We start from the raw sequence: 27979 nt of genomic DNA, 5'->3' as shown, positions 1-27979 counted from the left end.
GTGCTATATTAAAGAAAAGGAATAAAGAGCTGGTCCCTTTAGCCATCTCTTCTGGCATGCTGGGCTGTCTTTAAGACTGAGTCTATTTCATGGTGCAAATATCAAGCATTTGCTATGTTTTTAAGGGCGGTGGGAGAGGACTATGGGCTGTTTTGTATAAATCTTGATGTGCTTACTTCAAAAATACCTGTCATCATTCTGAGTTCTGTTGGTTTTGTTTTGATTTTTTCAAAACAATTGTGTTTGTTAAATTTCATTTCTAGTTTTGTTGTGAGTATGCCATTTTACCTCACCAATCTTTCTGCTAATACAGCTCCCCCTCTTTCAGTCTGCTGGGCTAAGGTGTAGGGGGACACTGGCCTATGGGTGTTTGGGGAGTGGGAATCCTCCCAGATGTGGGAAGAGAGGAAGAGGATAACTTTAAGATTTCCTCTACTCTTAACTTGGTTTTTTGCCTTGTGATGAAGGAGATGGAATGGCACTGGAAGGCAGTACTGCTGCATAAACCAGCTCTTTTCCCTGTACAGTAAATGTGCAATTTCTGCTCTCCATTCTACAGAAGAGATCCAGCATTTTCATCACCAAAGAGGAAGCTGAACACTTTTTGCATTGTGTGCTTTTCTTTCTCTAAGTTAAAACGATTCCAGTGATCTCTGAGCTAGGTGGCTGGATGGAAGGAAGTTAAAATGAGAAATAATTTTTTTTTTCCTTTTGGGATGGTCACTTTAATGAGGTGTGAAAAATTCTGCTTGCTAGTAAAGCTGAGTGCTTTGGCTGTCATATGTTGAGCAGCAGCTTCAGAACTTCAACCATGGAAATAAAAATACATTTTTATTTGTCCATGCAGTTAATGCTTTCACTTTCCACTACTTTGGCTTTGAAGTAGGAAGCCTTCTGTAATGACTGCCTCTCTGGATTAGTGAAGCTGTCTCTCCCTGTATACACCTCAATGCAAGGCTATTTAGATTGCTTTCTGTTGGGGAAAAATGTCCGTTCTCCCTGGCTTGAAATGTGGTTTTCAAACTGCGTGTGCTTTTCATCTTGAGCATATAACTACATACCTTCCTGAGCTCCATCCCCGGTCCAGTCCAAGCAAACAATTCCAGTTTGTCAGTGTGAGGGACTGTTTTCTTGTGTGGTGGGATGCTCCTTTCTTAGATGAGCACCACCTGAAATAGCAAAGCTAAAAATGAAAATGTTTTCTTAGGGAAAAAAAAATTAAACTGATTACTTTACATTTGGTCTCTTCTCCCTTCCCCTGCTTTATCAGTGCTTACCTCACTTTGGAGCAGACTGAAAAGGAATTAGATCCTAATCTTAGTCAAGTGTTCTGTTGCAGTTTGTTTTGGTTTTCTCTTTGTTGTTGTATGGTTTCCTTAATTTTTTTTTTTTTCTATTTGTATAGCCATATTAATCATTCTCTTCTGTATTGCATTTGTCACCACCTTGGTTTTTAGTAGCATTATTTTTGTCTTTTTGGTTCACAACTGACACCTGTTTGACTACCTTGTCATTTCAAGATAATTCATTCATTCTGGGAACGGGCATGTGAACCCAAGGAGGAACACTTACCTTTTCTAGCTGTGGTCCTTAGCTCTGTGTCACAAGGAGTTGAGTTTGCATCAGTCTTGTTGTGTTCACAGAACAGATTCTAGACCTGATGTCCCCAGGCAGAGGCAGTGAACATCTTCTTGTCTCTCTGTCCTCTCATCAAGCAGGACTTTCCCTATGAATATTAAACAGTGACAGTTACAAATTTGAGGAATTAATTATACTTAGTAATAAAGACTAATAAAAAGGACTGCAAGAAAGGAGTCCAATTAAACAAATGACCAGTGCTTAATATATATATTATATAATACATCATTTAATACGCATAAAATCGTTACAATTACCTACGTAATTTGTTAGTCACTTTAATGACTGGTAAAACTATTAGTTAAATTCTCTGCATCTTAATACTCTCCTGAACTCTGAAACAGTTAATAAATAAAGCCTTCCCTTTTTTCCCCCTTGTTGAGAGCCACTCTTTACCTGACCTGTTAGGCAGCTCAACATTTGTAGTTTTGCTCAAGCTAATCACCCTGAAGTGTGGTGTTTTAAGAACTTGTACAGTTCACTGCAAAAATATGAAATAACTGGGTAGCATTAGTCTTAACTTTGAATTAAAAGGTGTACAATAAAACTTGCTAACTTACTGTTCCAAAATAGACCCTGTTTGTATAGAATTTTAATACAATATTCCAGTACTGGGCCTAAATGCTACTTTTCCTATTGTAAACTGTAATTTCTAAATGATTGCTCAAGAGTACTGTTGTGTTCTGTGGTTTGGTTTGTATTTTTAGACATAAACATAACACTCCTGAAGATACTTAGCTGGGAAGGCTGTCAGTCTTCCACTACCCATACACTCAGTGAATCTTCCAAGAAACCTAAGAGATGACTTATGGTTTATTGGGGATTTCTGATTATTTTGTCTACAGTGATGTCAAATACACAGAGAGGAGAAAAAACATTCAGTCAATCTGTGCTGAAGAGTTAATATGCTCAGTAAAGTATTTGAGGCTGTGTGAACAGAGCAGATGAATTCCCTTTTAATCTATCACTTCAAACAATACTCATGGGTTGGAAAACTCAAACAATCCTTCATAATCAGTTGCTCCTTAGTAGACTTCTACCATCTTGCTAACAGCTCCATTTACAACTGTAGTGCATCTAAAATTACCTTCTCTAAAGCCATCATCTTAAATTGTCTCCTTCATATGTTTTGTAACTCGCTAATTCAAGCCCTGTCTCTCCAGTACTACTCTGTTCTAGAGCATTTTATGGCTTCACTTAGCTTTGACACTGCTGCAGAGCCGTGTGTGGACAATATGGATACATGACCACAGCGCAGGTCTCCTAGATGGAGTAAAGTAGACTGAAGATTTGAATGTCCCATTAGCCAAGCAAATGCTGCAGTCTGGTTTTGCAGATGATTGCCTAATGCTATTTGTGTTCTCTTTCCTTCCTTCCAGGGCATTTGTATACCTGAGCAATCTGCTGTACCCAGTGCCTCTTATCCACAGAGTAGCTGTCGTTAGTGAGAAAGGAGAAGTACGAGGATTTCTGCGAGTGGCAGTACAAGCTATAGCAGGTGAGATGCTCTGAGAGATACTCTGAGGCACTGTGAGTAGCTACAGCTTCAAAAACCAAGCAAACAAATCAAACCATTCTCTCTTATCCTCAAACCTGACTGATTTTAGTGTTGCAGAGAGCACTTGTCCTTTGTTGTTAACTTGCTTTTGACTTTTTTTTAATTGGTGTGAATCAAATGGACCAAGCACAAATAAATCTTGAAACAAAGATTTTTACATGATGGTGGTGACTGCTGAGGGTTATACCTGGCAACTTCTTAGACAGTGGAAGGGCTAGCTAGTGTCAGTAGGTCTAAAGCTAAAACTAAAGCAAAGACTATTTCTTTTCTGGAATCCAGTACAAACAGTGGGCAAGGGTAAGTGCAAGTTAGATAGGTTTGTGGACTTGCAAAAAAGTTAAACATACCAAGTGTTTGCTCTTCTCAAACTGTCCTTTTAAATAGTGCAAAGAAATCTGCTCCTCTGTTCGCTAACTGAATAACAAGAAGAAATTCCTGAGCAGACTGTTTTCGGCATAGTATAAACAGAAGTCAGCAGCAATTTTCCATTTCATTGCCTCACTAAAATGTGTTGAGGCTGCTTTACCATGCTGTTTAATCACCAAAAATTACCAACCTTTCAGAAGAGAAGGGGATGGTAACTGCTTCACTCATGCACAGTGACAGTTCAAACCTGTGTCATAGCTTAACTGCAGTCTGCTGGTCAGCTGCTAGTCTTTCATACTTCTCGAGTATGAGATGAGACACAGAGATGTGGTGCTGAGGGACATGGTTTAGCACCAGACTTGACAGAGTTGGACTGGACTTGTCCAACCAAAATGTTTCTGTGATCTTAAAGGTCTTTTCTAACCAGAGCAGTTGTATGATTCTATGTGAGCTGGTACTTAGCCGTGTCCTGTCCCTGCTGGTCAGAGCAAATACTTCCCAATGTCCTTTCTAGCAGTGGCTAACTGCCAGCATTTCTGTGTTGTTTAGGTATGGTAGCCCTGGAAGTTTCACTCTCCATAGGAATGTATAATGAAATCTCAGACTCTGAAGATGTTGAATCACTTTAGCAGGGACTAAACCAGCAAGTGAAATCAAATCTATTTTGATGTGTACAAAAGTCTCATTTCTGGTTTGGTTTGGTATCCTGAGCATTAACCAAATATTTCCATATAAATATTCTCTTCATCCACACAAATAAATAGAATGCATCACAGCTGATAGAAATTGAACTGGGGACATCTCTTGAAACAGGGCCAGGGCACTATTTGGTCCCTGAATGAAGCTTTGAAACACTTTCTGAATCTTGGGATCTCTCCTGCAAGCATGCATTAACTGTGGAAAAGCTATCTGGCTTTGAACCAGGTCTCATTGTTGTTTCTCCCAACAAAGAGGAGGAGGCTCAATGGACAGACTGTAGGGACAGAGCTGCCTTTCAGACTTACAGCATATGCTTGTGAGGCTTTGCTGGTGTTACTGCTTAGCTGATGGCTACAGAATTTTAGGTGGCAGTTTAAATCAATGGAACTTCACATTCCCATATGGGGTTGCTGTGTTATGGTATGTTCATTTGCCTCAAGTTTAATGATCTGAAGTAAATAAATAATCAAGATGAGTATAAAGTTGTTTTACTTCCAGAATTCTCTGAAGTTATATATATTCCTGATGAACATAGCTTGCCTTATTGTTTGCCCATGCTGGAGCTCATGAAGGACAGATTTCTGCTAGGGTGTTTTCCAGCACCTGTTTTAATCTGACTGGAACCAAGCCTTTCCTGCTTTATGGACTGGTTTCTACTGTAATCAGAATTTCCATTTAGGTGTCTCTGGTGGGGCTTTCCTTCTCCTCATTTTTTTTTTCTTTACCTATTTGTAGCTGATGAAGAAGCTCCAGATTATGGATCTGGTATCCGACAGTCCGGCACCGCTAAAATTTCATTTGACAATGAATATTTTGATAAGGTAAGTAAGAATCGTTAACATGGAGTTAGGTTTTATTGAGTAAGCATTGCAGGGAAGAAGGGAATTACAAAACCAGAAGCTGCAGGAGTCTGTTACATGCCACTTCATTTAATTTTTCAGAGTGATTTTTCTTCAGTTGCAATGACTCGTTCTGGACTGTCACTGGAGGAATTAAGAATTGTGGAAGGTCAAGGACAGAACTCTGATGTTACCACTCCTCCAGAGGAGATCAACAGAATTAATGATCTAGGTAAGAAAGGAATAGTTTCAGTCAGTGATAGGAAGGGGTTCTGAGTGTCCTTCCAGAATAGGATAGGTAGGGAGAGGTGCAACTGAGGGGTTGTGTATGAGGGATGCTGGACTTAGTAATTTGAAGAACTGTGTAGAAAAAATGTTCCCAGCTGCTTGCATCTTTGGTTTATCACCAAATAATTTGGGTTCAAAACAAACCCCAAGTGTGATGGGAATAAACTGTTGCCTGAAGGAGTCTTTTAAGAAAAGAAGAAAGAAAAAGGATTTCATGTGTGGTGTTTGTGTCTCCCTAAGACTTGAAGTCAGCCACTTTGGATGGAAAGATGACTATGGAAGGATTCACTGAGGAAATTGGGGATCACTTGAAACTGGGTAGTGTGTTCACCTTCCGTGTGACAGTGCTGCAGGCCAGCGGCATCCTTCCTGAATACGCAGATATTTTCTGCCAGTTCAAGTAAGAATTTGTCCTTATTTACATTGGGCAGTTAATGGCTTGATAAAGAGAGACCTTCTCAGTCACTGGAGTTCCTGTTACATGCAGTACCTGCTTTGTGTTGCTGTGGTGTTAAGGAAGAAAGTTTTGCAGAAAGGAGTTACGAATCAGAGGGGACTCTTAAATATCTAATTATAAATATCTTAAGTTTTTGCTTGATAGTGCCTTTCAATGTGAAAAATTCTATGTTAGATTATACATAAGCTCAGTTGGAATGAAAGCTGTATGACCCTTGAGTAAATCAGTAGCTCTCAAGTGAAAGTGTGCTTTGGAATTAGTTTCTTAAGAAAGGGGATGAAAGTGGGAGTAATAAAGACACAAAATAAGTACAGGAATTGTAGTCCCAAAGATTGAGGCATTCACTGAACCTCTAAAATTCTAGCACAATAAATTGTTTGGTTTCTTTCAGTACTGGCTTCACAGCACAACAACCTTCATTAAACTGTTCTGTGGTGGCTTATTTTTGTTATTTTAATTCTTTTTCCTTGAAAGCTTTCTACATCGTCATGATGAGGCTTTCTCAACAGAACCTCTCAAAAACAATGGTCGTGGGACTCCCCTTGGGTTTTACCATGTGCAGAATGTAAGTGCCTGTTTTAGCACTGGGAGTTGTTTGTGTCCTCCTTGTGAAACTCTAGAGAGGTGTGTGGGAAGGGTGGGGCAAGGGGAATTTTTAAGACCAGACGTAGGAGGAGTAATCAGGTGAATGATGTAATTCCCAAGGGAGAACAAAATACAGAGCGATTGTGTGGCAGCTTTAACTCTTCAGTTTCAGTGCTGCTTCCTGCCTTCCCTGTTTCCTTTCTGGATGTGCACTGACAGCAGTCCAGAATTCAGGAAATAAAATATTTATGGATAGCTGTGCTCATGCTCTCAGTAGAACTGATTCTATTTATTTTCATGCACTGTGTAATCCTTTGGCTACGTGGAGCCCCCTCTTCTCCTACTTTAAAATGCCTGCTACTGAGGCTTTCATTTTCTCCAGAATCAAGAGTAGAATGAATGCCTAAACCAAAAAGGGAATACAGTAGCTTTTGCTGGGAGTGGTGCTAATCCATACAAAAAATAGACTCCTAAAATTCACACATAAAAGGTTTCCTTGTTGTATGTCTCATTTTTTCCCCACACTTTGCCTAACAGATTGCTGTGGAAGTGACGGAATCATTTGTGGACTACATCAAAACAAAGCCTATTGTGTTTGAAGTCTTTGGACATTATCAGCAGCATCCTCTCCACCTGCAAGGGCAGGATCTCAACAGGTATTGTTCACTACTCTGGCATGAAGGCTGTTTGTGATGGTTCTCAGGATAGCTCTGCAGTTCACTCTGTACTTTCTCATCCTCCTGCATTATGTAGCCACACCCTCACCAGCAGGATTCCTGACTGGGGCTGGGATGAGGTTGCTGGCAGCGACCTATTTACTCAGTGTAGTCTCATTAGTGAGTGATGGAATTGTTCTGCCATCTCAAACATGGAAAGCTCTTTTGCCAATACAGCTGCATCCACCTCACCTGTTGTGGTAAAATATTAAACTCAGAACTTCAGTAGTGATCTCGGTGCGTTTGGGGTAAACCTTTTAAATGCTCCAAGATGCAGCATTCCCTCAGGGCAGGTGGCCTGATGCATAAAGGTAGGATGAAAAAAGAAGAGAGAAATTAGGGAGAAAACCAAAAGCTCCCAACCTTATGCCAAAGCTGCTGAGCATTTGAAGTTTTGGGATCAAGGAAAGGACCTTTAGTGTCATCATATTCATAGCCTGAGGGAAGAGGCTGTTGTCTGGACTGTGTGGCCTGGTTAGCCCTTCTGCTGCAGGCACCAGCTGCAGAGGAAGCATGTGCTAGTTTTAGGAAGAAATGCCAGCTGAGGTTTGTTCCTTTTCCTTAAGTTATTTTGGGAAATGCCTGTTACCTACATAAATTTTCAGTGCAGAGTTGGGAGTGGAGCAGCTGGAAATGGTAAAATTGCTTTGTTTTGTTTTGTTTTTACTGCCAGCAAGGGTTAATTAGGTTAGAAAAAAGATGTTGGTTAGTCTGAGAAGTGTGCTGAGTCCACAAGTTTTCCTGACAGGTGATATTTGCCTGTCTTCATGGGATTGTGAGGATATTTCTAGAGACAAAAACAGGTGGAGGAACTGTATTCTGTGTGTCTGTATGTACACATACTTGTGTGTATTTGGATATTTCTTATGTTTAGCTGCCTCTATTTTGCTAACTCTTTGCTTTTCTGTGTAGCCCTCCACAACCTTCCCGAAGATTCTTCCCTCCCCCTATGCCGCTCTCAAAGCCAGGTGAGAACAGTTCTCTAGTTCTGTACTTCAGGTGTCTCCTACTGCAAGCGAAGGTTGTAATGTTTTCTGAAGCTGTTCAGGGCACCAAGAAATGTGATGGAGTGGATGTTGCCAAGGGCACTGGTTCTGTCTTTGCTGGCTACCTTCCTTTTGCTGTGTTCTTTTCAACCTCCTCTTGCAGAAGTGCTTGTTGGTTCATTAAAGGGTAGAACTTCATTCCTGAGGTGTTGACCATGTTCCATGAGACCTGGCTCTTTATGTGCTTACTGAGCGCTTGACTGGAAATGTGCTTATTCATTAACAGCTTCATCTTTTTGCTCTCTAACATTCTTGTTTAGTGAGTCGCTCTTGTTGTAATCATCCTTGGGTTTCTTTGCTTAATTGAAATAATTAATGCATGCTGAGCTCTTTGGTGTTTGGTTTTTTTTTCCATTTCACCTTTTAATTTCTTCCTTCTCCAACTTTCTCTCACCTGCATTTTTCTACCATCCTTTTTTCTTTTTTGTGTGTGTTCCATTCCCTTTGCAGACCATGAAAGAAAAATTTTGTTGATTAGGTATCTTATGTCTGGCTATGTAAACGTGCATGTGCTGAACACACTGTCCGAGCATGCCAACGTGCTTGCCTCCTCTGCTGTGGCTGCTTTCCAGGATGGAGCTGACCAGCTGCCACCTTTTCTCTTTCTGCCTGTTCCCAGTTGTCAGAGTGAGCGGGCTCCTAAACGAGATGGTTAGTAGCCAAACTTGATCTATGGTAGATGTAGAAGTAGCTCCAAAATGTGCTTCAAAATTCCTTTCTGCTTTATCATGTGGTATTCTTGGGACTAGAAACTCCCATGGTCATGATCATGGAAGGATAGGATAGGAATAGAATAGGAATAGAATGGAATAGAATAGAATAGGAATAGAATAGGAATAGAATAGACCAGGTTGGAAAAGATCTATCACCCAACACCATCTAATCAACTAAACCATGGCACCAAGTGCCTCATCCAGTCTCCTCTTCAACACCTCCTTAAGTTTAGATCTAGAGAGAACCATATATAGAGTCTATAAGCTCCAGTGTGCTAGGCATCACAGATTTTTCTGTGTCACTGGATCTATTTCTGGCCCTCTGGGTTTTTTTGGGTGTGTGTTCTGTACATAGTTTTGTGATACTGGGGTGAGAGATGCTGCTTATAAAACCCAGCCAGCTGTAGAGGAAACATCCTGCTGTGCTCTATATAGGTTTCCTTTTCTGCTCATCTTTTTTTTTTTTTGCTACTAACAGTGCATGTTCCTCACTTACATTTGCATTCTGTTTTACTTAAAAAACCCACAGGACAACACACTGGTTATGAATTGTGCCAGAGCAAGTCCATGAGAACTTCTACAACCACCTTTCAAGTTTAGTTAAATCTGTCGCCTGGGTTTTTTTCTCTTCTGGGGCTTCTGAGTTTCTCTGCTCAGCAATAAACTTGAGTGACCTGTGTGTTTGATGCTCTTGCTACCAACAGCACTGAGTCCCGCTGTGATGAGTTCATGAGCAGCTACATGGTGTGATGGGTGTAAGACAGTGACTACCCTGAGTAATGAGAAGAGTAAATGATGACCTTGAAGCTCTTGACCTAGCACAATGGCATTGTTGTGCTCTTAACCAGTTCTTGTAAATTCTGGCCCTCTGAGGGGGCTGCCCTTTTCCCCAGAAAAAGAAACAGAATTCACCTGTTGCTCTTTAAAAAGAGACTACACAAGCACACCTATAAATGCATGGGAAATTAAATCATGGTAGAAGCTGAGGGATAAATAGAGGTGTGAAGATAGGAGAACTCTTGAGCAAGGGAAGCATGTGGCTTAGAGAGGCTGGAAGGGAGAGTAGTTATTTGGATTAATGAAAGCAATGAATTTAATATGTGAAAGGAGCAAAAATGGAAAAACAATTCCAGAGTTACAAAAATACCTCTTAGAGTGCACAGGAGCTAAGCTTTTAGAGTGTTCCCATTTGCTAAAATGAAATGAGTGAACAGATAAGAGAAGTCATGTAATGACAGCTACAGGATGTCAAGTGAGTGTGTGTGCATAGGAACATCAGGTTATTGCTGGAATTTCAGCTGGCCCATTATTTTCATAACGTGGTTTATCCCTGCATTTGTGTGGAAGGAATTGGAGAGGATCTGGCCAGTAGCAATGACTAATACCAAAGCATAAGGAGCCCAGAAACATGCTTTGGCAGGATTGTGGCCCTGGAGTAAGTCTTGTTCAGACTTTTCACAGTCATGTTATTTTACCTAATCTGATACAGGAGGCTAGTAGTTGGTAACATGGAGAAGTGAAGACTGAAGTTGTAAGTTCTTGTTTTAATTATTTCTTATATGAGGAAAGGGAAATGTACTTTATGGGTGAGTAACATTGCAGGTGAACAGACCAAAGCTATTGTAAATCACAAACTGATTTACAAAGCTACTGTAGATCACAAACTGATAAACTGCAAAGTAACTGATGCACGTTTGAGGAAACGTTTTCTGTGGACCCAGACAGACTGCATATTTTTACAAACTACTTTGGTTTTGTTAATTTTTACGTAAAATCTTTAATACAATCTCGTGACTTAGATTTAAAAGACAACACTTTGAGAAATAAGTGGCATAGAAAAAGATGTGATCTGCAAACGTACACAGAATGCATAGGAACACTGAAAGGACAGGTTCCTGTCAGCCCCAGGGTGAGCTTTACTTGTTCAGTCTTTGTAAACCATTCTTTTTTTTCTTCTTTCTTTTTTAATTTCTTCAAGTGCCAGCTACAAAGCTAAATACTATGAGCAAACCCAGCTTGGGCCAGAGTGTGAGCAAATACGACCTCCTGGTCTGGTTTGAGATCAGCGAGTTGGAGCCAACAGGAGAGTAAGCCCAGTATTCATCTTTTCTGTTTTCAGAAGGGTGGTTTCTGGGAGTTTGATCTTTTATCCTGTCATCTGTTCAGACCAGGCTGATGTTTATCAGTTATTGGGTGGTGGTTTGGCTGGTTTGTAGTGATTGAGTATAATTCTGCTGGTGTTGCTGTCCCGTTAAAAGGGCTGAAGAGAGAGAATGACATTCTTTCCCACTTGAAGTAATCTGTCCGCTTTGAAAGCCCAGGCACACCAGCCGAACAGGTGCTGGAAAAACTTCCATGTGGGCCATGAGTTTTTGAATTCTTTGGGTCACTAGAGACACTTTATGCTCCAGAAGTCATCTAGCAGGCCCTATTTTATGCTCACCTCTGCTACAGAGAAGGTTTTCCCCTGACAGATTTTTAGGGATTATGTTCCATAGAGTTTTCCATAAGTACTGGAAGTGCAGTCTATGATACTTCTACATTGCACTGAAGCTGTGGTGTAATAAAAGGTCCAGTCTGAAAGTCAGTGGAAACACTTATTTCTTCAGATAGTGAATGGAGAGGTGGCTGTTGGCAGTAGAATACAGTGAAGTTCCTGAGCTAGTTTCTTTCCTGCCTGTTGATATGACTGTCTCACACAGGTATATTCCTGCTATTGTGGACCACACTGGAGGCCTGCCCTGTCAGGGGACGTTCCTGCTTCACCAGGTAGTAATGAAGGCTGTAGAACAGCCAGTCTCATCTCTGTGGGGTGGGTAAGAATGCTAATGACTGGATTTTGCATCTTCCATGTCTTCTCCTTTCCCACACAGCTGTCTAATGATAGCTGTAGGGTCAGTCATCTTTCAGTCTGTACTTAGTCTGTTAGCTCTGGGCTATGAGGAGAATGTTTGGCCCCTAGTACATTGCTGTTTGCTTATCAGCATGCCTCCCACTCATCAAAGAGGAAAGCCTTTTAAAAAGCAGGAACCTTTGGACCAGATTTGTGCCTTCAGTACTCTCCAGAATCTCTACCAAGGGCACAGAAGGATGATATGGACTTAACTTTCCTTGGTTCTTTCTCACTGATGTGACTATGAGACAGATCTACAAAATGAGCGTGTCTCAGTGCATTTTAAATGCCTGTAATAGTCCTTAATAATAATTTATCTTCAGCTAGATTCTAAAGATAATCCTAGTTAAATACTGTTTATATAATTTTTTTCTCTACTCTCAAATTCAGTTCCTTTTCATAGAGCTTACCTGTGACTTGCATTTCCTCACTTTCTTAAAATGAAAGAAACAGGTCTTATAGCTAAGGAATAATGGTCATACTTGAGCCATTTGCCTAAAGACATCAATACAAGCCTTAGTTCTGGTTTTACTGGTGTTCTCATCACTTCCCATTCAAATGAGAATAATTCTAGCTTCTGTAATTCCCTTGCCAAATCCACAGTACAAGCAAACACTTTTCAGCTTCTTTTGAAACAGTTGCACACAAAGCACCTTCTCCCTGGAGGCTGCCTGCTGTATTTGGAGCAATAAAATCTCATGCGGGCAACACCTGGGGGAGTTTTTCAGATGTGGTGTTTGTTTCTATTCTACAATTTTACCTTCTTCCTAGCTATGACAGAGTTTTATTGTATTTTGACTTGTAACACATACATGTGACAAAGGAGAATAGCTCCATGAGTAGCTGCTGTTTCCTTGGAACCTTTTGATGTATACACGTTTTGTTTTCCTGTGTAGACTTTAATGTAACATAAAAGTATATAAGCACATGTTATCCAAGTATTTGCTTGGGTTTGTGGGCACCTCTAATACATCCCTGGAACCATACAAATCTTCTTTAGACATGGCATCACTTTCAGGAGTATTTTAGATTAAAAAACCTCTGCATGAACTGAGAAGAATATAATGTTCCTTTTAAGTGAACTTGCCGGCCATGAAATAGAGAGATGGCCTGTTCCCAGTTACAGACTCATTTAAATTACCTCACTTGTTTCATTTTTGCAGTGTAAGTGCAAAATAGACCATGTTTGTGTGTGTGTGTGTGAGTCCTTCACCAGTGTTTTGGTTTTGAACTCTACCAGGGAATCCAGCGCAGAATCACAGTCACCATTATCCATGAGAAGGGCAGTGAGCTGCACTGGAAAGATGTGCGAGAGCTGGTCGTTGGTGAGTCTCTTGTTTTCCATGTTCCTATGTGAGGAAGGCAAAGTACAAATAATAATTTCTCCTTGTAGTGGATTCTATCATCTTTGTGAGTATTGGCAGTGAGAGGTGGATTTGGAAAAAGATCCAGAGGGAAAACTGAAGTTTTGCAATTTCCACTTGCAGCTGCTGATTAATCACTTAACCTGAACTGGTACTGGGGAAAACAAATTCCTGCTGTGTTTCAGGTTTAGTTTTAACTGATTCCCTCTCCTACCCTTTTCAGGGCGTATAAGAAATAAAGCAGAAGTAGATGAAGCTGCTGTGGATGCTATTCTGTCTTTGAATATTATCTCTGCAAAATACCTGAAGTCCTCTCACAGCTCCAATAGGTAAGTGATCAAAGTGAGCACTCTAGCAGAAACCTAATGTTTCTTTGACCTCTGAGGTATTGACAAGATGTTTGGAAAGCTGGGAATGTTCCACAGGCACAGGGCATACAGATAAAGAATGGACAGTACCATAAATCCTTGCTGAAGCTGAAGTCCACCCTCTACATGGAGGGTTTCTTGATAATTCACATGCATTACTTTCCATGTGTAAGCAACATAAAGGGAAGATAGAAATGAACAGCTTAAGGGAGTCTCAGAATTTGACCCAGAACATATAAACTGACATCCAGGTGTGTTGCTGTAATGTAGCACTGAAGTCCAAGAGCAGACTCAGGGGATATATTTATGGATGTGTACATACCTGTATTGTTTCTGGAGCAAGCATCTGACAATTTAAGCAAGAGCCATGCTTTGTAAATTAAACTTCATAATTTGTGGATTTATACAGATGTATCACAAATTGACTCTGGTTCTAATAAGGGGGTGTCTGTTCCACATAACTGCAGTCATTTGGGCAACAGCAGGGCCCCTGTCTGAGAGCTTCTGGCTCATTAGGGTTCTTTGCTGTAAAGATCAGTCAGACTCCACATTGTTTTGCTTCAGTGTCTGCAACAAAGGGCAGTGAAGCAGAATGCTGCATCACCAGCACAGCCTCTCCCTGCTCTGACATCAGCCGAGTCACTTGACCACTCCCTGGCTCTGTTTAGCTGGTGCAAAGCAGGAATATCTCTGAAATTTAACTCTGAAGAGCATTTCTGGAGGGGAGGGGGTTGGTTTGGAGCCCATCTCTGCTGCAGCTGCTGAATGCTGGAGGCGGTGCCCTGCAGGCACTGAAATGGCTTCTTCCTTCTCCATTAGAGGCTTGGACTTTGAAATACCACTGCGATATTAAGGTGGATTCTGGACGCTGCTCCTCCCAACTGAATGTCTTCCTGCCACCTAGTGTCAGTAAATGCACCAGTGACAGGGCTTCAGCAGTTCCCTGCCTCCCACTGACAAGTGAATTAATGGATCAGTATAACTGGAATGTAAGAAGAGTGCTGCTAGTTTCCAGTCTGATGCTATTGGATTTGCAGTTGGGAAGCCCTTTGCTTTCTGTTCTCTAGCAATTTCAAGAGATTCCTCCATAGCTCAGTGGTTTTCCATTAGATAGGCTGCTTGGATGAAGGATGAGCGTGGAACGGAGCTGTTGACCATCTCTTAACAAAATGCCAAGGTTTAAGCTGTGGCATGAGTGCAGGACAGGGTGGTGGAGTGAGATTGAAGCCCTGGTAAGGGACATGTCTTAGGTTTGCTCATTGTCTGCAGATTTTTCTGGTTGGTGTGGTGTTTGCTTTTTTATTTTTTTTTAAGTCCACTTGTTCTGTTCCTCTCAGCTGTTGCTTTTCTGGTCTGCTTTTGGCTGCACTAACTGAAGCTCTTTCTATGTCTTTACAGGCTCTTTCTTGATAAGGATATGCCTAGGTATTTTCTGTTTGCTTCCTTTGTACATAAAGATTCTTGAAAACAGAATGCTTTATGTCCCATTTGTATTGCTGTCACTTCCCTTTTAGCTTTTACTGAGTTCTGTTAGCACGCCTCTTAGCTCTTCCAGATGTAGTATACCTCTTCCTTCCCCTCCTTTGTGTCAGGGGTTTATTCAGGTACAGCTCAGTGGGAGACTTGTGAGGGTAAATCTCCCTTCACACATAACAGGTGGCTTCTTTCCTTCAGTCTTTCTGATTCTCAAAATATGCCATCAAAATACAGTCCCTGTTTGTAGCCCTGGTTATTTGCTCCCTTTGTTCTTCATCAAAGAACTCAATTTGGAATTTCTCACTGTGCCTGACTCTGCAGTGCTTGCCATGTTTAAAGTACCAAGTCAAGGACTCAATGATTAAGTTACTTGAAATTCCAGCTCAGAATTGCACTGAGCAAAAAGCAGTAACTGCCCTGTGACTGGCATTCAACCTCTGTTGTTAGGTTGGATTTGCATCTGAAATTTAACCATGTGGTGGTTGCTACTTCTTAGTATACCAGTTGGCAGAGAAGAAGATGTGTAGTAGCTGCTCAGACTGGATTCCTCTCTCACCTTCCAGACTGGATCACAGCCCAGCATGCTGGCTGCACCATCTGAGACAGTTTGCACTCTGCTACCTGTGTTCTGCCTCTTGGAAAAAGAGAAGACCTTGAGTCTTCAGTGCTCCCAGTTCACCACCTTTCACTAATACTAAATCCACGTAGAGATCAGTTCTAACTACTCGTTGGTGCCTGTTTCTCCTGTTTTCCATGCTTCGCTTGTTCTGTGCTCCATTCCCCTCCTTGTGCTATTAGCTATGCCAAAAGACATTTGCTTGCTTCTGCTTTTTTGTCTCCCACTATAACCATTCTAGCAAGTTCTGCTTTGGAGAGGCAGGACTTCGTACGTTTATAAAACCCAGTAGAGTAACTGTCTCGAAGCTGTGCTTGACTTCAACTTGGTGTTCATGTTAAATCATTTACTAACTGAATGCCCTTTAATTCTCTGCTGAGGAAGACTTACACCTGTGTTCTCTGGCAAATGGTGCTGAGCTGGGTCAGGGGCTAGCTACATGGCCTTTTTCCCATCTGTGGAGAACCAGGCTTTAATAGCCAAAGAGTAGATCTGGAGCTTGCTAGAGGCTTAAAAAAATTACTCTCATGATAAAAGATTAAAACATAGGGACTCAACCCAGATTTGTAAAGGGTTAGAGGACAACCTGTGCTATTTGCCTGGTGTAACTCAGGTAAGGATTATTACACTGCAGTGCTTTAAAAGTTGCCAATTCTAGAATGTGTTGCTCTGTAGCATTTTTAGTAGAAGGAAAACATTTAGAAGTTCTAAATATGCTCCTTCAAGTGCAAACAGTATTTGGCAGTATTCTCAAGCTGCATTACTTGACTGCACAGTTGATGGTCTCTCAATGTATTGTCTGTAATTGGTATCAGAACTTTTTGCTTGTGGTGAGTCTGCTCTCAAGCTGTTTCATGTTTCTCTTTGCTTTGGGTTTTATTATTCCTTTGTTCTACCTCCACCCTGCTTTCTGTCACTTGTCTTTGGTTTAAATGTCTGTTTTTCTGGATTGGCCTTGGGCATTAGCACAGAAGCTCTTTAGAAACACACCTTGTTTTAAAAAACAATAACGCCAGATGCCTTCAGCACCACGTCACTGGATTCAAAATAGGGCAGTGACCTCCAGCAATGAGGGGATTTGGGAGGGAAATTATATGGAGGTAATGAAGAATGAATACCTTCTTTTTTCTGTTACCAGTGTAGAAAAGCATGCTGTATTCCTCAATAAGGCTCTAGGACTTCTTTCCAAAGGAAAAGGAGAAAGCTCATTTCTCTAAGCCCCTCTTAGAGTATCTGATGATGTAGCTGTCCTGTGTATGATGCTGTCTCTCACTTTTTTACTTGAACAGATCAACTGTGGGAGCCTTCAGCTACTTTTTCCATGCACCAAACTGAAGAAACTTCTTAGAAAAAGTTTGTTAGCTCTGCAAGTATTTACTTGAAGCTAGTAGGGACCTAGAAAGAAATCTCTTACCACTTGTCTATAGGGCATGTCCCTGCCTATCATTCTGATTTACTGCTGGAAGCTACTGGTTTTGTAAGACTAAATATTAGAAGGCTCTCTTCTCTTGCTATATATTAGCCCTAGAATATGGGGTAGAATGAGTGTTGCTTATAAAAAAGAGTTTGTTGCTTATAAAACAGAATCTTCCCCTGCACTTTGGAGGTCCAGCTGGGATGAACTGCACCTGAAACAGTAGAGAGGAATTCTCTCTGTTTAGGAACACTGTTCTTCAGTGCTGACTTCCCTGTGGTGTTGTGACAGCTTTTGTTCTCCTCTGTATTCCATCTTTGCTAGTTTAGATGAGTCTTTTATAACAGGTAGTGGTTTCTTAGGCTTCACAATTTGAGGCAAAAGTAAGTAATCTTGGGAAAGAAAAGAAGGTCCTTGCCTCAGGTATTTGTCATCTAAGCCACCTAGAGTCATAATGGATGATGGCAGGAGGAGATGCTTTACACTGACCCAGGAGAGGGATGCAGAGGAACTCTTCCTATTGAGCATGTACTGTACTTTCTTCCAGAACTTTCTATCGGTTTGAAGCAGTCTGGGACAGCTCCTTGCACAACTCCCTTCTCCTCAATCGAGTGACACCGTATGGAGAGAAGATCTATATGACCCTTTCTGCTTACCTGGAGGTAAGAGACCTTTTAGCTTGTGACCCAGGTGTGACTGAGGCAGCAGAGAGTGTATTTTATTGTGTTCAAAACAAATACCGGACTAAGTGACTCAGAGTCCTGAAGCCAGTAAAAGCCTTTATTCATTCTCTGAGAACAGAGTGGGATAATTTATTCACAGTGAAGATCATGAAGTCGAGATATTACTGCCCTGCAACAAATGTGAAATGAAACTGCTGATCTCTTTACCTTTCTATATCTCATTTATCTACCTTTGCATCTGAAAATCCACTGAAATCAGTGGGCATTATTATGTAAGTACTACAGGTGTTGCAAACACTGGCCTAGCTCTTGGCTTTGTGTGCAAGACACTGTTGTTTTGTGTAGTACAAATGATTTCACCTACAAGATGCATCAAGAAATGTGGCAGTTGTCCCTCACAGAACCACATGTGAAAGCCCTTTACCAAAGGCCCAAACAAGGACAAACTTCAAAAAGCTGTGCCACTGACAGAGGGCAGCTCTCTAACTTGGTATAGCTCTGCAGCCACTCATTTACTATTATTTTCTTCTTAGCTTGACCACTGCATCCAGCCTGCTGTTATAACAAAGGATGTTTGTATGGTCTTCTACTCACGAGATGCCAAGATCTCCCCACCGCGATCCCTGCGCAATCTCTTCGGCAGTGGCTACTCCAAGTCTCCAGATTCGTAAGTGCAGTTACCGGGTTTGGTACTGATGGTTTATGGCAGCATCTGCTTGTCCTCTTGGAGGGCAGGGGAAGAATGTAACTTAGTTTTCTTTGTTTCTTCCCTGAAAGTCTGCATTGTTGTAGTTCTCCAATCCAGTTTAAACATTGTTTCATGTATTTATTTCAGTGGAATTCTGATGGCTTCTTTCTTTACTGACCCTTTTTCCAGCTTTATGACTCCACAGTTGGGAAGAGAGATCCATTTCTCAAGCTTGCACATAGATGATCCTGATCCTGGCCTGGAATTTACTGCAGCAGCTGCTCTCTGAGGCTAATGGGGGGTGAGGGGCAACATGGGGAAAGTGACCTTGTTAGGGATCTTGCAGTCTATCCTGGCTATTCTGATTCAAGATTAGAATTCAGATGTAATTCTAACTAACAACTGTACTTAAGCTTCTAATTTGGGGACCACTAAACTAAAGCTAATGCACTTTATTTCTGAAAGTAATAGTTGGGTTTTCTTCCCCCTCTGGTTTCTTGTGAACAGCAATCGAGTAACTGGCATCTATGAACTGAGTTTATGCAAAATGGCAGACACAGGAAGTCCAGGTGAGCAGTGGCTGCATGTGCAGGTGACAAAAATGCTGTGAATGAAACACTGCAGAAAATTTCATAGGCAGAATGGAGTAAACATTTCTGTCTGGATGAGAAGCAGTTCCTGTGTTTCACAGCAGTAATGGAACATTGCTGTTCCATAAAACACTTATACAGGCTCTTAGTTTTTACTTGGGCCTGCATTTACCATCAGTGAACCCAGGACTCACTGAAAACTGCATTTTCTGACACAGGTATAACAGGGAACTGGGCATGTACCTGAGTCAGAGATTTGGGGGGATAATACATGGCTCAGAACTAACACAGCTGAGACTTAGGTTTGCAACAACAGAGTTTTCTCTTGGTCTTTTGAAGATATTGCTGATGCAGGGTTGATAACTTGGAAGGAATGAAGTTCATGTAGTATCAGTATACTTTCCCTTTAAGACCTAGGAATTGAAGTTCTTGCACTGAATGAGACTGAACAGGGGTTTGCATTGTATCATGGTTGACAGTAAATGTCTGAATGAAGTCAGAAAGCAGGACTAAATCAGATCTAGTTTAGACGTGATTGCTGTCAATGAAATGATTGCTTTGTGTATTGCCAGCCAGCAGAAGGGTGGTTTTTCCCCAGACTGCTAACTGGTTAAAAATTTCTTAGTGGCTATGTTTTTACATGCCTTATGTTGGGTTTTACTACTCAGGAATGCAGAGGAGGAGGAGGAAAGTCCTAGATACCTCTGTGGCATATGTGCGAGGAGAAGAGAACCTGGCAGGCTGGAGGCCCAGGGGTGACAGCCTCATTCTAGAGCATCAGTGGGAGCTGGAGAAACTGGAGCTGCTGCATGAGGTGAGTAAAGACTTTGAGGGAAGTGAAAGAAAAAAGCATGGCTGTACTTGTGAATCTGCCTTTAGTCTACCTACTGTGAGACCTTCTGAGCTGAATGGATTCCCAAATGAGAGTTTGTTCTCCAAGTCAAGATTCAAATAAATTCTCAAAACCTCAAAATAAATTCTCAAAAAAAAAAGAAAAAGAGAAGACAGGGAGTATGTGGCTGGCTGCAGAGCAGAACCTTCGGCTCAGAATCTCAGTGTAGTCAACTTGTGGTGCCACTGTAAACTCCTCTCCCTGGGGAAAACGTTTACTGGTACAGATCTTAAAAGAACACACACGGATTCCTTAAATGGAACCAACCAGGCAACATTGTGGAGTATCTGACACTGATTTCTTTGCTTACTAGGTGGAAAAGACCCGACATTTCCTCCTGCTCCGTGAAAAGCTTGGTGACAGCATCCCCAAGTCCCTGAGTGACTCATTGTCTCCCAGTCTGAGCAGTGGAACCCTCAGTACCTCCACCAGCATTTCCTCACAGATGTCAACTACAACATTTGAGAGTGCTGTGACACCCAGTGAGAGCAGTGGCTATGACTCTGCAGATATAGAGAGCCTGGTGGATCGGGAGAAAGAGCTGGCCACCAAGGTATGGCAGCAGAAAAGCATCATGGCTCTAAACTGAGGTGCCAAAGATGATTAAAGATCAGTGATGAGCTTCTCAGATAGCATCATGAATGTCCAGTATTGTGTGAGTTTCATTTTGATTTGCTCTGTAGTGAAGGATCCAGTCTCACCAGCCAGTCCTGGTGGCTAGGTTTGTGCTATGGCTGCACCATATTCCCCTCTCTTAGTAGCTCTGTGAAGGAAACCTCCCAGTTTAACCAAGAAACTGATTATTCCCCTTGGGGATTTTTGGCAGCAGTTTAGTGTTTGGTTATTCTTCTCAGATGAGCTGCCAATTGTGTCTTGGCAAATTTCCTCTTGTGTTTATACTTTCTTGTAAACCTCAGTGTAAAATTCTTTGTGGTGTTTGTTTTTTTTTCCCCCCCAACCTTAGTGTCTGCAGCTTCTTACTCACACCTTCAACCGGGAGTTTAACCAGGTGTACAACAGCATCAGTGACTGTAAGGTGAGTATGTGATGCAATACAACACACTCATCAGTAGTACCTACTCGTAGTACCTGTGTAGTACAGTTGGACTTGATGATCTTAGAGGTCTTTTTCAGCTGAAACAGTTCTGTGATTCTATAATACCCTGCTGATATTATGATAAGACAAAACTTTTCATATTAGCTTATTTTCAGTCTGTTGGAATAATTTGGCTGTACAGCAGCAGGTTCCAAAGACTATTCCAGGAGGCAGTGGTGTGAACTTGAACTGTAGGATAGCTTCTAGCTTATCAGCAGACTGGAAGTGCTCTGCTGCTTTTCCTTACATACACTTTTCTCCGTGTAGAAGCAGGAACTGGGTATTTTAAAAACTCGGGACTGTAGGCACAGTGGACACCAAGTTGCAAGCTGGATAGTTCAGTATTCTGTTGGGCATGTCAGGGTGTGAACAATCAGAAGTGTAGGACAATAGTAAGGAGCTGTGTCTACAGCAGTACCACTGTGTTCTCACCCCCAGATAGGTTTGTGATGGTTATGTCAAAAGCTTGACTACTGAGCGGGGCACTGGCTGATAGAAACAACTTTGCATTGCCTGACCCCCTGCATGCTGAGCCAGGGCTGAGCAGCAGCTTCAGAACCTTCTCTAACGTTTTGCCTGCATTGTCCTGGCAGCTGTCAGATATTTCTCCCATCGGGCGGGACCCATCAGTGTCGAGCTTCAGCAGTGCTACCCTCACACCTTCATCTACCTGCCCTTCCCTGGTGGATTCAAGGTGCAATTCGATCGATCAGAAGTAAGTAGAGAGTATCACTATTAAAACATTGCTTCTCAGGGCTTCACAAATCTCTTTGCTATGTTTTCTGACTTCCCCCCCTCCCCTTTCTTCCCTTTCCCTGTTTTCAAATATGTCTCAGTACAACCCCCTTGTCTTACCTTGTCCAATCACACTGCACAATCACCTTTCCCTGTTTCCTTATTTTGAAGGTTTGTTGTTTTCCCTCTGTACTGAAAGAACAGTCAGACACTTGTCATTCCAGTGACCAGTCTCTTCAGTGTGTCAGTCCACAAGTGTTTTTCAGAGATCTGTTAAAAAGACCTATTAACAACAGCACAGGACAGACCAGTTTGGCCAGAAATCTGTGTTTGTCTTTCTTAGCTGTAGCTCTAGAAGATACTTCTCATGAAATAAGGAATAACTACTCTGTGAAAGGCACTTTTTTTGTGTCTTCTCAGTTTAGCATCGAGTCCATTTTACATCTCAGTAAGACAGATGTCTGTGTTGTGAGTGTTGGGCAAAAGAAACAAGGGAGAACTAGTGGGAAAACAACTTGCTAGCAGTTGTTACAAGTTCCGCTGCACAGATTCAAGGGAAATGCTATTTGATATTGTACAGAGATCCCAAAGAGATGGCATACAAAAAATCTGGACTGGAGGATGAAACTTGTAAGACAGCCTAGGCTGTGGATGCACTGAAATTCCATTGTCTCAATTATTTGGCTTTTTTGTGATTTAGTTTTCCTTCTCTGCCTTTTTTTTAAAGGACACCAGAAGCAAATTCTCGTGCCTCCAGTCCCTGCCATGAAGTTGAACAGTTCCAGATAATTCCTGCAGTGGAATCTTCCTATCTTGCCAGAGCTGGAAAGAATGAATTCCTAAATCTTGTTCCTGATATTGAGGAAATCAGACCAGGGTAAGTTCTCTGTTGTGTGATCATGGATTCCTGAGCTGTCATAAAGACTTTGTGGGATCTGTAGTTTCTTTGTCTTGTTTGAGAAAGGTAAATTAGACAGGTGACAGCAGAACTGGAGATTCCTGTATGCTGGGAGGCAAGATTGATGACGGTTGGGTTGATAATTCATCTCTGCAGCACTCATTCCCTGCATCTGCTTAATGAACAGGATATGTGTGACTTAAATATAATGTCTGTTAGCAGCCAAAACATGGCTGAAGCTCGCTGAAGTAGAGAAAATTGTAGGTCCTTCTTTCTGTCAGTTCTGCATAGTTCTTGAAGACAGATTTCAGCTTGCTCTAGAGGGGCTTCTTCATAATCCTAGTGCAGGCAGAATGTATTCAGGACCAACTGTCTGACACGGTGTTTTGCAGTTAATAGGGATGCTCATTAGGTGTCTTGTTTAGGGCAAAATGTATTGCTGTTAACTTGTGGGTTTGGTTTGTCTGTTTCCAGCTCTGTGGTCTCAAAGAAAGGATACCTCCACTTCAAGGAGCCACTCTCCAGCTCCTGGGCCAAGCACTTTGTGGTGGTTCGCCGTCCCTATGTTTTTATTTACAACAGTGACAAAGATCCTGTGGAGAGAGGAATCATAAACTTATCCACAGCTCAGGTGGAATACAGTGAGGATCAGCAGGCAATGGTAAAGGTCAGTCTGAGAGCTGTTGTTTATTTACCCATAGAGCCGGAGCATTACAGGTAGTGGTGCATCCATACTCCATGTGTCATCTCTGCTCTGAGGAGAGCACTTCTGTGCCTTGGAGAATGTCTGGCATCTGATGATTCTGCCCACTGAGCTCCCAGTCTGTCCAAAACCACAGAAACCCTGACCACAGTTGTGCAAGAGACTGCTGCTAGCACTGTGTTTGCTTTTATGGGCATATGTTGGTACCACCAATCTGTGTGCTTGGGGTTTGGAGTTTAATTAGGGTGGTATTGTGGGGGGTTGTGTTTTGTTTGTTTAAAAAACCAAACCAAATCAACATACACAAACATCTTGCAGGAAACAAATTAACTTTACTGGTCCAGCTCAGCAGCTCTTGAAGTCCACACTCAGGAGTTAAAATGTATTTTGTAGGAGATGCCCCTAGTAAAATCCTGGAAATGACCAGCAAAATGTAAATGAGAGCCCTCAGGTCTTGTGGAGTTTAGGAATGTGACTTAGAGGAGAAGCAAGCATCAGCTTCTGTGCTTGTAGACTTCGGTATTTTAAATTGTCCTTACTGTTCCAGACACCCAACACATTCGGTGTGTGCACAAAGCATCGTGGGGTCCTGCTGCAGGCCATCAACGACAAGGACATGAATGATTGGTTATATGCCTTCAACCCACTCCTTGCTGGCACAATACGGTAAGAGTCGGCTCGTGGGCAGGCAGAGCTGCAAAGCAGGAAGGTGGTGAGAGAAGCAAGGAGGCAGAGTGTGACAGAATGTAGTCTTGTTCTGAAGAACTTGACAAGATGAGTGAACTGGAGGAGGGAGGGAAGTGGGCAGCCACAGGAAAGAGGATCAACCAAGCCCTGTATTTCAGTGCCTGTTGCTTTGGCTTGTGGCATTCTTAGCAGGTGTATCCAGTTTGAACATGTGTGCTGTGCTTCATGCAGTACTGCCTTTGGAGGCCACAGGAAGCTTTCCTTGGGTTGCTGGTTTATAAATGTGTAAAGCTCCTCACTGCCTCTGTGCAGGCAGCTCTGGGCTGACTTTCCAGTCTCTGGATTGTGAGCTAAAGCAGAAATTCTCATTTCCTTCCCCTTCTTTTGAACTTCTCTAGAAGCTTTCCCTTAAACAGATCACAGACATCCCCTGCTTGCTGGAGAGATCTTATGCTGCAGTAGCTCTTCCTTTCAATTAAAAAAGTAATGAAAAACCAATGACAGTGCAGTCCTTAAGAGACCCTGTCCTCCTTTAAAGGGGCACAGCAGAAGCAAGAAGTCTTTCCCATGACAGCCCTTGATTTGTTTTGCTTTCTAAACACGTGGAGTAAGCTGGGATGATGGCAAAGGATTTTTGGAAAGACAAACTGGGGAGGGAACGAAAATGAACTTAGCAGAATTCAACCATTTCTCTTTTGTTTGTTTCTTGTGCAGGTCAAAACTGGCTCGCAGACGCACGGGCCAGCTGAAGTACTGAGTCCATGTGATGTTCTCGTCTCTTCTCCCTAACTCACTTCTAGTAGATAAAGTGTTACCTCTCATTTTCTCTTTGTGATTCTTGACAGTTTCTCTTGTATGTAATCCTGTGGCTTAACATCCCCTACCTTCCCAGCTCCTTCGGCACATTTTCTGGGTATTCTAACCCAATTTTGTTTCTTTTCACTTGTACTGAGAATCATACTAGTAGCATGTGGCCAAACAAAAAGAGGAAAAAAAAAAAAAAGGCAAAAAAAAAAAAAAGGCCAAAAAAAAAGTTTAAAAAAAAAAAAAAAAGTGATTATGCACGACTCTGAAAAGGAAAAAAAAAATCTTTATTTTTTCTTATAACAATTGTATTCCCATTCCAACTGACCTTTTGGTGTCTGTCCCACTGTCCATTGTTGTCTGTCTGGACTGCTGCAGGTTATTCGGTCAGTTTGTGACTTGGCAGTAGTCATTGGTTCCCTCAGGGCAAAGTTCTAGTGCCAGGGAAAGAGAAATTCTTCTATGTAGGCATTACCCAGCCAGGAACTGCAACAGCTCCTCAGGCTTTCTGGATCCAGCCTCCAATTTGAACTGCTGAAAGCTAATATTGGACAAATCTATCTGGGCAGACTGGATTTTGGACTTTATGCAAGGTTTTGATTTTGCCAGGGTCAAACAGGCTAAGGTATGAGCTGGAAAAAGAGAGGGAACAAACCAAGAGGGGCTGGCTAGAACAATCTGCCTTCAGACTCTTGCTGTGGGGTTGCAGGTGAACGGTGCGTGGCTTTCCCAGAACATTAACACTCACTCCTCTGCCTCTGAACTGAGCTGAGGAGACAGAACTTGTGCTGATGTGAGGAAAAGTAAGTCACGTAGCTGAAATCCTAGGTATAATCCCTAAAGTTTTAGATGCCCAGCTTCGTATTTGACAAATGGAGAGCATTGAGCCGAGACAGGACAGGGTGGGTGTTCCCTGGAGCGCTTTCAGGAGACCACCGCAAGAGGGCAGCGTCTCCTCGTTCTGCTTTCAGTCCTGACCTCGAGTTCTCGGAAGAGGTTTGGAGTTGTCATTAGTAGCTGAGGACAGGCTGCTCTACTGCATTGCTCTGGAAGGCCTGATTTGTGCGTGCATCCCTTATCTGTGATCCTCAGATCCCATCTGTTCATGGGGAAAGCATCCTCTGGCTAGAATATACTTCCTAGACCTGGCACTTGCAGTGTCCTCCAGGGAACTGCAGGACACTTTCACTTCCTTTGGAATAACTGTTGAATGTCTTCTAATTTCCCTGCTACAATTTTCAGCAGCCAGAACCCCCTAGTTAGTTAGTTTTAACTTCAGAATTAATCCTTCCTGGAGGACAGATCTAGTCCTGGTCAGTGGGGTGTAATGATTGGACATCACCTGGGTAGTAGTTCTTGACCTACAGGGGCCAAAGTTTTGGTCCTTGCCCCAAGAAGGAAAAGCAGAAGGAATTTCCTTTCTGAGAAGTGAACTCACCTTTCTTAGTTAGGTTTTTGTGGAGGATGGGGTCTTGTTTTTTTTCCCTTTACTATGTTTCAGCCTGCTGTGCTATTCTTAACTAACCTTGGGCACTACTAGGGCTTGCTGTGATCCCAGGGAACGTACAGGAATTTAATCCTGAGGTTCTGACCTCTCAAAGGAGAGGTAAAAGGGTTTGGTCCACTATTCCAGTAGGCACATCTAGGTACACTCCAGCTCAAGAAGGTCATTTTGATTCAGCTCCCCCATCGACAGGTCATGCCATACACTGGGAATTCTGTGGCCAGAAGTGGACATGGGACTGGCATCAGCTTTGTGGGGTTTTCATTCTTCACTGAAGTGCAATGCATAGGGAGACCTCCTGAAAGCATGGTTGGCAGAGGAGTGGGGAGGTGGAGTCTGACCCTCGCTAGGACATACCTTTACATGTTCTGAGCTAGTGCTCAAGCTACATCATGTGCTTGTGCTGTCTGCTGTGGTCCTCAGATTTATTTCAGAACTGGAAGCCAGAGTGAGGGAGCATCCTGGGGACCCAGGAGTGTAATAGGAATGTGGTTTTTGTTCTTTTCTTCTGGTTTTATATTAATTGTATGTCTCTTACTACAGTGATGTTGTTTCTTTGTTATGCAATGGATGATAATGCCCTTCCAGTGTGCTGGTGCTGCAGAGAGCTCCTCAGGCTAATTTAAGCCGATCTCAAGAATTAGGTTAATTGTAGGCACTAAGTTATTGCTGCCATCACCACTGTTTGGAAGGATGGAACCAGTCTGAGGAGGGGAGCGACTTAGGTGGTGGTATTTTGGGACACACTGAGAGCATTTTGGTTTTGGGTGGGGTTTTTTGTTTGTTTTGTTTTTTCTAAATAGAAGAGAAGTAGTTTGCTAAGTCTTTGCTTTGGGTAAGCCAGAAAATGAGCTAAGAGGATGTACTGCAGAGAGACACGGCTAAGGGATCTTCCTTCAAAAGCAGGAAGAGACAGATGCTTGTTTTATACAGAGCTGCAAATGTTACAGCTGTGTTGCATAAATGTAACTCTTCAGTCTAAAGACTTCTAGTGACTTGATGTCCGTGTAGCTAACAGATCATCAGAAGAGTAAAACGCTGTTTTTAAGCATCAGTATCTCTTAAAGCTTCATAATCTGTGACAAAATAGGTTCTTGTTGTGTGGAGCTCAAATGGGCATTACTATTTTTGGGCTGTCACCAATTATTGAAGCCTACTTTGGGACATCAGTTTCCCTACTTAAAACTGGGGACTGAAATCAACTGAAGTTTTCCTTAAGAGTATAACAAAGGAAAAAAAAAAAGGAAAGAAAAGAAAAACAAACCCAAAGTCCAACAAACAAAACTCCCAAACTGGATTCCATTCACTTTAAAGCTTTTTTGATCTAGTCCAACAAGAAGGGAAGAACGTGCTAAGCTGCCTTCCCTGGACATTTAAACCCCACTGTTGATTACCTGCTGCCTGGAGGTGAAGTCCTGGAGTCAGCCAGCTCCTGGGACTCAGCTGCTGTAGACCGGGGATCCTGCTGTGGGCCAGCCAGCCCACTGAGCACAGCCCTGGGAGCAAACCTGCAGGCATTTCTTGGAGGGAGTGGTGTGAAACTGCTATGGTTTGGGGGTTTTAATGTTCCTTGCTAAACGGAAGGAGAAAATGATCTTTTTTTGTTCACTGAAGCCAACTTGTTGGTGTTGGAGCTTTCTGGGTATTTTGAAACTAAATCAGA

General features: G+C 42.2%; 1 protein-coding gene across 24 annotated transcripts in view; it reads left to right on the top strand.

The window, feature by feature from the left end:
* KIF1B (kinesin family member 1B) overlaps positions 1-25019 on the top strand; it is an 86994-nt gene extending 61975 nt beyond the window's left edge. For 10 of the 24 annotated variants that reach the window (XM_054175653.1, XM_054175670.1, XM_054175662.1 and 7 more), the window contains 24 exons: positions 3018-3136; positions 4997-5082; positions 5203-5332; positions 5629-5788; positions 6320-6410; positions 6968-7086; positions 8059-8114; positions 8643-8843; positions 10884-10992; positions 11608-11674; positions 13039-13123; positions 13386-13491; positions 14929-14955; positions 17584-17698; positions 18253-18386; positions 18915-18976; positions 19666-19811; positions 20203-20442; positions 20854-20925; positions 21579-21700; positions 22448-22597; positions 23093-23285; positions 23869-23987; positions 24723-25019. In XM_054175653.1, coding sequence (XP_054031628.1) covers positions 3018-3136; positions 4997-5082; positions 5203-5332; positions 5629-5788; positions 6320-6410; positions 6968-7086; positions 8059-8114; positions 8643-8843; positions 10884-10992; positions 11608-11674; positions 13039-13123; positions 13386-13491; positions 14929-14955; positions 17584-17698; positions 18253-18386; positions 18915-18976; positions 19666-19811; positions 20203-20442; positions 20854-20925; positions 21579-21700; positions 22448-22597; positions 23093-23285; positions 23869-23987; positions 24723-24765 — 2752 coding nt within the window. In that variant the 3' untranslated portion in view covers positions 24766-25019. The remainder of the gene's footprint in view (positions 1-3017; positions 3137-4996; positions 5083-5202; positions 5333-5628; positions 5789-6319; positions 6411-6967; positions 7087-8058; positions 8115-8642; positions 8844-10883; positions 10993-11607; positions 11675-13038; positions 13124-13385; positions 13492-14928; positions 14956-17583; positions 17699-18252; positions 18387-18914; positions 18977-19665; positions 19812-20202; positions 20443-20853; positions 20926-21578; positions 21701-22447; positions 22598-23092; positions 23286-23868; positions 23988-24722) is intronic. The other 14 variants (XM_054175661.1, XM_054175671.1, XM_054175669.1 and 11 more) reach the window with 3 other exon arrangements.
* Positions 25020-27979: the final 2960 nt, after the last annotated feature.

This window comes from Dryobates pubescens, chromosome 33, assembly GCF_014839835.1.
Source record: "Dryobates pubescens isolate bDryPub1 chromosome 33, bDryPub1.pri, whole genome shotgun sequence".
In the NCBI taxonomy this organism is placed as follows: domain Eukaryota; kingdom Metazoa; phylum Chordata; class Aves; order Piciformes; family Picidae; genus Dryobates; species Dryobates pubescens.
The sequence above is the reverse complement of the archived record's forward strand: the minus strand, read 5'-3'. Positions and strand labels throughout refer to the sequence as shown.